At 65.3% G+C, this 10508-nt stretch overlaps 2 protein-coding genes across 2 annotated transcripts in view; both read right to left on the reverse strand.

Moving 5' to 3' along the window:
- Window positions 1–3135: 3135 nt before the first annotated feature.
- On the reverse strand, window positions 3136–4162 carry EMIHUDRAFT_241506 (hypothetical protein; the record flags this gene model as incomplete). Its single annotated transcript, XM_005773555.1, has 3 exons — window positions 3136–3256; window positions 3728–3845; window positions 3973–4162. 3 exons carry the CDS (start codon window positions 4160–4162, stop codon window positions 3136–3138), a joined length of 429 nt encoding a protein of 142 aa, XP_005773612.1.
- Window positions 4163–6445: 2283 nt separating this feature from the next.
- Window positions 6446–10508, reverse strand: part of EMIHUDRAFT_458438 (hypothetical protein) — a gene marked incomplete at both ends in the record, with an annotated part of 4901 nt that continues 838 nt past the window's right edge. Inside the window, 4 exons of the mRNA XM_005773556.1 lie at window positions 6446–6460; window positions 7024–7120; window positions 7648–9032; window positions 9104–10387. Of these exons, the coding sequence (XP_005773613.1) occupies window positions 6446–6460; window positions 7024–7120; window positions 7648–9032; window positions 9104–10387 (2781 nt within the window). The remainder of the gene's footprint in view (window positions 6461–7023; window positions 7121–7647; window positions 9033–9103; window positions 10388–10508) is intronic.

Genomic DNA, 10508 nt, shown 5'->3' on the forward strand with positions numbered 1-10508 from the left:
ACCGGGCCTCCCTCTCCCCCTCCTCCCGCCAAGCACCGACAGTCTCGAGGGGCCAGCCGCTGGAAGGGGCAAGCCAGCGGCACGAGGGCTTCAGCCACACAACTACCATGGGAACGCGACCCACACAAAGCACCAAAGTTAGGCATACCCCCCGGCGCAGTGTCCCCCGCTATGTGTCGCCGTTCGTCGGGGCACGCAATCCTGTGCAGTCAGGGCAAGTGGGGGCGGGGCGGACAGCCCAGAGTCTATACCCTGGGATCTCTCCGCCCAGTCCGGGGGTGCGTCGAACCTTCCATCACCCTGTCGGAAGCGGCGTGCCGGTGGAGGCACGTCCGGGTTTTGGAAGTAAAGATATATTACTTTTTTGAGAGCCTGACCGACCGACCGACCGACCGACCGACAGACAGACAGACAAAACAGACAGACAGACAGACAAACAGACAAACAAACAGACAGACAGACAGACAGACAGACAGACACACACACACACACACACACACACACACACACACACACACACACACACACACACACACACACACACACACACACGCTCGCTCGCTCGCTCGCACGCACGCACGCACGCACGCACGCACGCACGCACGCACGCACGCACGCACACATACACACACACACAATCTCACACTGGGAGAGAGAGAGGTTTGTTTGCACACTCTCTGGTCACTGCGAGAGCGGGGAGGGGGAACCGAGAGCTTAACAAGAACATGCAAACGCACACGCCGGTCGTGTCAGGGCCTGCAAACTGCGCAACGACTTCTGGCAAGGATCTTGCAATTTAGTCGTTTGAAGTTCTGGGCGGCCACGCCTCGACCTTCTTGGGCAGCAGCTGGTTCGACAGGTCTTCTCCGTGTCCTAGGCAGGCGTCTTCGCCCTTGCCCCACGTGAAGACGGGGTTGTCGGCAGTGGTGGCGATGCTGTGGCTTCGTCCAGCCGACAGAGCGACGACGCGCTGGCCAGCAAAGCCCTCCACCTTCTTCGGCAGCAGCTGGTGCTGCTCGTCGCCGTGGCCCAGCAGGCCATAGGCTCCATCGCCCCAGCTCCAGACACTGCCGTTGGCGGTGATGGCAAGGCTGTGGTACTCTCCAGCCGACACAGCGACGACGCGCTGCCCCGCAAAGGCCCCGATCTTCTTCGGCAGCAGCTGGTTCTGCGTGTCGCCGTGGCCCAGCCGGCCAAAGGCTCCACCGCCCCAGCTCCAGAGGGCGCCGCCGGCGGTAAGGGCGAGGCTGTGACTGGCTCTAGCCGACACAGCGACGACGCGCTGGCCAGCAAAAGCCTCGACCTTCTTCGGCAGCAGCTGGTTCTGCGTGTCGCCGTGGCCCAGCCGGCCAAAGGCTCCAGAGCCCCAGCTCCAGACGGCGCCGCCGGCGGTGAGGGCGAGGCTGTGGCCGCCTCCAGCCGACACAGCGACGACGCGCGGCCCAACAAAGGCCTCGACCTTCTTGGGCAGCAGCTGGCGCTGCTGGTCGCCGTGGCCCAGCCGGCCACCGTCACCAAAGCCCCAGCTCCAGAGGGCGCCGTCGGCGGTGATAGCGAAGCTGTGCGCGAGTCCTGCCGAGACAGCGACGACGCGCTGGCCAGCAAAGGCCTCAACCTTCTTTGGTTGCCACTGGTGCTGCCCGTCGCCGTGGCCCAACTGGCCCAAGGTTCCACCGCCCCAGCTCCAGACGGCACCGTCGGCGGCGAGGGCGAGGCTGTGCATGAGTCCAGACGTCACGCTCACGGCGCGCTCGCCGCCCAGCGGAGAAGGGAGGCGGGTCGGCGTCTTGAGCTGCGTCACGCCCTCACCGTGCCCGAGCAGCCCTTGGGCGTAAGCCGGCGCCGTGCCGCACGACGAGAGCCGCCCCTCGCCGTCGATGAAGACGCTGTGAGACTTGCCCGCCGCCGCCCTCGCCGGCGGGCTGGACTCGCACAGCAGCGCAGCGAAGCACAGCCACCGCACGGCACAGCTCTCGCCCTCTGGCTGCGCCGGCAGCTCGAAGCCGCGCTCTTGCGCCCACAAGCGGATGGCATCCTCTGCGAGCGAGGCGTAAAAGAGCAGCGAGACGGCCGCGACGCGAGCGATTTCGGCGGGGTCGCAGCGAGAGACGACGCGCAGGAGGAGCTCCGTGGGGAGGTCGAGGAGGCGGGCGGGCGGCGGCGTGCTTGGCGAAGGCGCGGCGGAGGCGGCGGGGGCGAGGCGGCGCGAGCGGCGGCGCGGGGCAGACATCGCGAGCGGAAAGGAACACACACGCCTCTCTCATCTGACCAGCGATCCCACGACAGCGATTGTGATCTGTGATCTGTGATCTGTGAGGGTCCGCCCGCAGGCGCATTTTGTATACCGAGGCGGTGCCCGGTGCCGAACCTGTCGGACCTTGAGACAGCGCTGTAGATCCCTGGGCGAGGGTGGTGGAGAGGGCAGTCCGTCGGCGCCAAACCACCTCCCACCGAGGTGGGCAGGTTCCACGCGTTCCCGGACCGCCCCGTTGGAGGTAGGCCGCTCGTCTAGCCAATCAGCCTTAAGCGAGCGGCCTGGCCGTTGGAATGGCCCAAGACCGGTCCCCGTCGGGAGGGACTCTGGAAGAGGAGAGCAACCAGGTGCCCGGGGGCGTCCCGCCCACATCCGGATGACCTCTCCTCCTTCGACCAGCCGTCCCCGTGGTGGTCACGCGGCCTCTGGCTGGAACGGGATCTACCTCGCAAGCGAGTCACCCGGGCCGGCGCGCGTCTTCCGGGAGAGGGGCGGGAGCGAGGGACCTCCTTAGTAAGCCGGCATGCAGGCGCATGCACGGCCGTTCAGAAACTTTCCCGGCCGCTGGAATGGCTGCGCTCCCGCCCCTCACGCCGGGTTGAGGGGAGGACGACTGTCTCCGCAGGCGGACCTCAGTTACGAGCCGCCCTCCCCTCGAGACGCGAGGCCAGCGCACTCGGGGCCGAGCCCCAGCGTGCACCGTCCCACACGCCTCACGCGGCCTCTGGCTGGAACGGGATCGCAAGCGAGTCCCCCAGGCCGGCGCGCGTCTTCCGAGAGAGGAGCGGGAGCGAGGGACCTTCTTAGTTGTCCGGCATGCAGACGCATGCACGGCCGTTCAGAAATTTTCCCAGCCGTTGGAATGGCTGCGCTCCCGCCCCTCACCGGGCCGCGAACGGGTAGTAGACGTTGGCGCCGAAGAGGGAGGAGTCGCCGAAGGTCGGGTAGTCGTCGGTCATGCGGGGGGAGGAGGAGTCGGCGAGCAGCAGGGAGAAGAAATGCCTGAGAGGGTGGGAGGGAGGCGTGAGGCGCAAGGTGAGGGGCGTGGGGGCGCGGGGCGCGGGGCGTGCGTGGGACGCGAGGCGTGAGGCGCAGGGCGTGGGGCGGGAGGGCGCGGGGCGCTCGAGTGAGGGCAGGGTGTGTTGTGTGTGTGTGTGTAAATGTGTGTGTGTGTGTGTGTTGGTTTGTTTGTGCGAGAGCTGGGCAGGGCAGGGCAGGGCGGCGGCGAGCGGCGAGCGGCGAGCGGCGTCGGCGAGATCGGCGACGAAGAGAGGCGATGGTGACGTACACGGCGGCAGTGTTCACGGCAGCAGCGCCGGTGGCGGCCCCGCGCAGCGGCGGCGGCGCCCTGAGTGAGGCAGGCTGCCCTGCACAGCCTGCTGGGCACGCTCCCGCCGAGCGGCGCGCCATGCGGGCCCGCCGCGGGCGACGCGGGCGGCGAGCCGACACGCGTGTCGCAGGCGTAGACAGCACTGGCGAGGCGAGGCGGCTGGCGCCGGTCCCGGAGGCGGCTGCAGGAAGAGCAGCGAGGCAGAAGTCACTGTCCAAGGCGTACTGAGCAGGCTGCCATCGAGCAGCGCGCCATGCGGGCCTGCCGCCGGCGACGAGATTGGAGAGCCGACAGGCATCGAAGAGGTAGGTACTGAGGAGGGCCATCGCGCCCGAGGCGGTCCGCGCCGGCCCTGCAGGCCGTCTCAGAGAGCCTGGCGAGGCTGTACAGAATGCCAAGAGCATACTGGGCAGGCTGCCGTCGAGCGACGAGCCATGCTGGCTCGTCGCAGGCGATGAGGTCGAGGAGCCGATCGGAGCGTCGCAGAGGCTGCCGACCACTGCCGTTCGCCCTCGGGCCCAGGGGTGGAAGGCAAGCTTCCTGGCGTTTCTGGCGAGCGTCCAGACGTCGCAGAGCATCCGGCAGGCGCGCAGCGACCCAAATTTTTGCTCACCGCACGGCCGTGCGAGCCGTCGGTCGGTGGTGATGGTCGGCGTCGGCGCGCGCCGACCGACGCGGCGGCGGTGGGCGTCATGTGGCGGGCGTGGGAAAGAGCATTGTCCGAATTGCGGCGGACGTCCCTCGGCTCCTTGGATGCTGAAGGGGCTGACAGTGGGGACGTGGCCCCGAGTGGCGTAGTGCCGTACGCTCACTTGGGATGTGTGGCAGCCCAGCTCGCTGAGTGTCTTGTGAGCTTGTGTGTGTCTATCTATGTGTCTCTCAAGCTCGTGCCGTCATCTCCTGTCTCGCGTTTGTTTCCATCCACTGAAAGGGAGGAAGAACACGTCCACTTGGGCTGTAGCAGGTTTGCCTCTCGCACCCCGTCTGTTTTCCTTTCCTTTTCCCTCTACAACACCCTCTGTGTACTATTTTCCCGGGAAAACTGCGTGGAAATCGTCAAATTTGGGCTCTGAGCCGAGTATAGTCTGAGGCTGGTTTGGGCCCAAAATCAGCCAAGTTTTAGGCCAAATCGGCAAAATGCCGGGAATTTCGCGGAGAACCCGTGTATACCTGGAAATTACCCTGCGACCGCCTGGGTATTTTGTCGATTTCCTCAATTTTGCCTCAGACAAGATTTTGAGAGATATTTTTAGTGTTCAGATTTTGCCCCAGACCAGCTCTCAGACTCAGCTCTCAGGGAAACTCGCGAGTTTCCAGAATGGAGCACCAAACACCCTTGAGCACTTGAGCACTGGATAGGGTCGATTCCGCATGGTACGGGACCCCTCGATCGTCTCGCCCTCCCTCACTGGTGTGTTCATTGGGGGGGGGTCATAACAAACACGGTACAGGATCGAGGTGCACGCTGCCGAAGCAGTGTCGTCCCCCCTCTCCCCAACGGCGATGGCGGTGTGACCGATCGAGCTACAAGAGGAGCTTGTTCAGCAGGATCCGGGGTAGTCAGATGCACTACCTCACTGGGCCTGAGATCACCGTACGACGCCTCCCATCACCGTCTCGGGTTTGTGTGGGGTCGAACCACTCCGGGATGGGCAAGCCCATCAATTTTCATGGTTCATTGTCCAAAATTCCTGTTGTGCAAGAGGGGAGGGGGCTCTGACGGAATGTGTGGCGGGAGAGGGCAGGGAATGGGCGCAGGGGAGGGGGGGGGGGGGGCTCAGCCGTGCAAAAAGCATCAATTAATAATAGTAATGAAGAAATAATGCTCGGCCGTTCATGAAGTCCGTCTCGATCTGGAGGAGACGGGTCAACCCCGTGAGGACCAGATCAGGTTCACATTGTCGTAGCCGGAGGGGATGTTGACCGTTAGCTCTTGGGGCCACCTTTCCGCTTTGGTTTTTTTCCCACTGACCACTCGGGCAACTTTTACCAAATGCCAAAGTTGCACTTCACCACTCGGGCAAATTCGATTGCATTTTACCACTCGGGCAAACTCGATGAAACGGGCGGACGGAAAACGCTTTTGCGGCAGCTCGCCCGAGAGCTATGCATGAAGCGGCCGGCGCGCCACCGCAGCTCACCCATGGAGTGTGCGGAGCGGCTCAATCCACTGGCGCAGCAGCATCGCGACCCATTCTCCAAGCACGGCCTCTGGCGTTGCGATTGCACAGAGAGCGAGCAATATAGTCGCCAAAAACACTGTTCTGTGTGCAGCGGATCTCCATGGCGGTCGCGCCCAGCGAAGGGACAACCGCAGGCCTCGGATGCTCGCCCGGAAGCGGTCCCACCGTGCGAGTTGCAGCCCCGGAGGTGGCCGACCCAGCCCACCCCCAGAGAGGCATGCCCAGGGTCAGGCATAGAAGGGGGGGTGTTTTTCCGTCCGTCCAATGCTCGTCAAACACCCTCTGTTTTCCCTGGAAATTTCCGGAAACGCAAAGTGCTGGGGACCCTCTGTTTTCCTTTTTGTTTGCCGGAAAACCTGCTACATCCCAAGCCGCAAGCGTCCACCCATCGCGGTCCGCGCTGGTGTCCAGTCCGAGCCTGACTGTTCTTCGCCTTCCTATCTATCTATCTATGGGGTCTGTTCACACACTGTTTACCACGGTTAGACCCTATGCAATAGGTAGGCTACACGCGGTCCCGTTTTGACCGCCCTCCCCAGCGTCCGCGCTTCCCCCTCTCTCCTCCCTGTGAGCTGTGTTTTCAGGGGCCTACCTATTTTCCATGTTGTGGCTTCTCTCACACAGTACATACGGCTCGGAGCTCGGCGGCATATGTCAGCGCGTTTTTGCTCGGAAATTTTACAACAGAGCTCCCTCCGAGCTCCATGCGGCAAAAAGAATTCGGGCACCCCGCGTCATGAGCGGCGCCGGCGGCCCAGCCCTGCTGCCCGACCTGGCACGGGGCGATCTGGGCTCGCTGCTCGCCCTCCTCTCCGGGCGACAGACACGCGGCAGGCTCGACGCGCGGCACCCGACCGAGAAGCAAGACACGCTGCTCACCTGGGCCGCTCGTCACGGGCAAGCGCCGAGGCGGTGCGGCTGCTGCTCGAGGGCGGCGCGAGCGTTGGGGCGGCTGACGGGGACGCCTCCGCTCTCTTCCTCGCGTGCGAGGGGCCACCTCGAGTGCGTCCGGCTGTTCCTCGAGGCCAATGCGGCGGTCGGCCAAGCCCAGGCAGAACGGCGCCACGCCGCTGCTCATTGCAAGCCAGGAGGGTGAGCTCAGCTGCGCCCGGCTGCTGCTCGAGGCGGGCGCGGTGGTCAATCAGGCCGATGAGGGCCGCGGCAGCGCTCGGCCTGCCTCGCAGCGTCGAGCAGCGTCTGCGGGTCGTTGCCCGAAGAGTGGGCGACCAGCGGGCAGTCGTCGGCTGGCGCTCCACCTCCAGCAGCGGGACGGCAAACTCCTCGGACCGGATCATCGGCGTGTAGCATAGCTGCGCGCTGTGCCGCCGAGCGAGGAGCCGGAAAGCCAGCTCGCTCCGGGGCGAGGATAAGCCGACGCGGCGGCAACGGCTGGCGCGGCGGAGGCAGCGCGGCGGAGGTGGTCAGCTCCCTGCTGAAAAACGCAAAATCGAAAAGACAAAAAAGAAATCGCTTCGCCTCGACGCAACTCATACAGAAGACAACCCCGTGACAACCCCGTCTTAACTTCCCGCACGCCCCCCTTCTCCGAATCTACCCCTCACATCTCGAGCTCGAACCCTTCCCGCTCGCTCACCGCATCGCGAATCGCTTTCTCTCCCTCGTCGCCCAAACTGTTGAACAGCAGGTTTTTTTTTCAGCTTGGTCAGCACCCCTGCTGAAAAACGCAAAATCGAAAAGACAAAAAAGAAATCGCGGCCACCTCGACGCAACTCAAAGAAGACAACCCCGTGACAAACCCTGCTGAAAAGTAAAAAAAGAAAACTCGGGTCGTGGTACAGAATACTGAAAGCGCTACCACGTAGAGTACAAGACTGTCCGATTTCATGCACCTCCCTGCGCCGACTTCAGAGCCCACTCACATCTCGAGCTTGAACCCTTCCCGCCCGTTCACCGCATCTCGAATCGCTCCCTTCCCTTCCTCCCCCATTCTGTTGTACTCGAGGTTGAGGGTGGTCAGCACCCCGTTGCCCTCGAGCGCCTTGCCGAGGACGGCGGCGCCCTCGTCGCCGATGCTGTTGTAGAATAGGTTCAGGTTGGTCAGCACCCCGTTGCCGCGCAGCGCCCCGGCGATCGCGGCCGCGCCCTCGTCGCCGATCTCGTTGTACATGAGGTTGAGGGTTTTCAGCACCCCGTTGACCTCGAGGGCCTTGGCGATCGCGAGTACGCCCGTCTGCACTGCATCGACCAGCTTCAGGTCGCCGTCGGAGTCCACGCCCTTGCTCACGACCATCTCGCGCCCCTGGTACATCACCTTAGCCCCGACCTCCTTGGACTCGCCCTCGACCTCGCTCGCCTTGATGTAGCCGGTCTCGCCGCCGATGTTGTTGTTCGACAGGTTCAGGTCGGTCAGCACCCCGTTGACCGAAACCCCCGCCGCGACGACCGCAGCCGATGCGGGTCCGAGGTCCTTGCTCGACAAGTCGAGCGACGGCACCGCCTCGCGCCCGCGGAGCTGCAGCGGGTTGAGCGGCATCGCCCCCTCCTCGCCCACGCTCAGCGCGACGAGCGTGTGCGTCTTCCGCACCGCGCCGAGCAGCGCCTCCCGCACGCGGCCGCACACCTTGCCCCAGTCGAGCGTCAGCGACGTCAGCGCCGACGGCTCCGACTCCATCCACGCGACCACCGTTCCCACCATCCCGTCATCGACCAGCTTCAGTTTGCCGTCCTCCTCGTCCTCGGAGTCGCGAGTCACGCCCGTGCTCACGACCATCTCGCGCCCCTGGTAGATCACCTTCGCCCCGACCTCCTTGGACTCGCCCTCGACCTCGCTCGCCTTGATCCAGCCGGTAGTCCCAAGGGGGAACCCCGTCAAATCGACGCCGCTGGCCTGCAGCGGCAGTACCGTATCCATCGCCGCGGCAAGCCCGCTGCCGCCGCCGTGCTGCATCGTCGCCGCGAGCACCGCCGCGCGCTTCACCTTGAGCGCATCGCCCACCGCCGCTTGGAAGCGCAGGTCGTTGTTGTACGCCTCAGCCTCGTCGCCGAGCGGCGCCTCGAGACGCGTGTCCGCCGCACCGGCGTCCGCGCCGCGCTCGAGGCCGAGGTGGGCGCGCACAAGTTGCGACGCCTCCTCCGCTGCCTCCCCAGCCACCCCCCGGCGCACCTCCGCCGCCATCTGCGCGCCCATGTCGGTGAGCAGCTTCTTGCGCTTGCCCGCCACCTGCTCGAGCGTGAGCGAGGCCATGTTGATGGAGAAGCTGCTCTGGATGACGAGCGTGCTGCCCTCCACGCCCGTCCACCGCACCTGCAGGGGGGGAGAAGGGGCAGGCGATGAAGGAGAAGGCGGAGGAGGGAGGTGGAGCGAGGTTGACGCACCTGCAGGCCCATGAGCGGCGGCAGCAGCGTCTCCCTCTCGTGCGGGTACTGCGAGAGCCACGCAATGTCGGCGCCGCGGTCGATCATGCCCATCCCGAGCTCGAGCACCGTCGACGCCTTGCCCTCCGCGTAGTGCACCGCCTGCGCGCGGTCGGTGGTGGTCGACGAGAAGCCGTACTCGACGCCGCCGCGGAAGCCCAGCGCGTCCGGCTTGAAGAAGGCTTCCGGGAGCGTGGCGCCCGCCCAGCCGCGGTAGAGCGGCGTGATCTTGGTCAGCGGCGACAGCTTGACAATGATCGAGTTGATCGCGTGGATGGTGGTCGAGTACTGGTTGTGCCACGTCCAGCGCACCGCGGCCTCGCCTTTGCCCGCCGCCGTCGCAGCCCACTCGCCGAGGTTAAGCAAGCCGCACTTCTTCTGCAGAAAGGGCACCTCCTTCTCCGAGGCGTACTCCAGCCGCACCGCGCCGTTGGCGCCGCGCGCTGAGGAGAAGCGAAGGACGCCGTTGTACTTCTCGTACATCGGCCCCGTGTACAGCCGGCCGGCGACCAGCTCCTCCTTGGTGAGCGGCGCCTGCCCCGCCTTAACGAGCTTCGGGTTCATCTCGTCCGCCATCTTCTTCTCGTAGACCGAGAGCGGCTCCGGCTTGCGGCACCACTCGGGGTGGGCCGTGCGGAAGTCGCCGCCGCGCTCGGCGTAGCGGCCGTCCTGGTCCTCGACAGGCGCGACGACAAACTCCCACTCCAGCTTGGAGGTCGCGCCCTTGATGCCGTTGGAGGTGTCGAACGGCACGTCCGCATCCTTCTTCTCGCAGTGCTCCGTCTCCATGGCCTTGAGGAGCGAGCCGTCCACCATGAGCGGCGGCCCGATGATCTTCTCGAGGCCTGCCCACAAGTCAGGGGACGGGGGTCGCTGGTAAGAGTGGGCGGGTAGGATAGGTAAGCTACTGGCGTGCAGCACGCCTCCGTAGAACTGCTCGACGCCGCCGAAGCCCATCTCGCCCTTGAACGCGTCGCCCTCCGCGGCGAACTTGGCGTTCAGCGCCGCCCCGGTCGCGGCGCTTTGGTCGCGCAGCTTCTCAATGGCGGACCAGAGGGGAGCAACGAGCCCGCTCAGCTTCTCCGCCTCGAGCTTCCCCTCGAGGTCGGCGAGCGAGAGGTTGCACACGTAATTGAACGGGTCGGCTCCGGCCGGCGCCTTCAGCGCCTTGGCCACCACCTCGGTGAGCTCGATGGAACGCACCCAGGCGGAGACGCCCCACTTCGTGGCGGGCTGCGCGTCGACCTGATAGTAGATAGAGGAATTACTGGGGATGGTGGCCTGGGGTGGTGGAAGCTTGGGGGGCTTGGGGGAAGGGGGGCCGGGGGGGGTTTGGGGGGAATGTGGGGCCGGGGGGGGGGAACCT

Source organism: Emiliania huxleyi (genome assembly GCF_000372725.1).
Source record: "Emiliania huxleyi CCMP1516 unplaced genomic scaffold EMIHUscaffold_334, whole genome shotgun sequence".
Classification (NCBI taxonomy): Eukaryota; Haptophyta; order Isochrysidales; family Noelaerhabdaceae; genus Emiliania; species Emiliania huxleyi.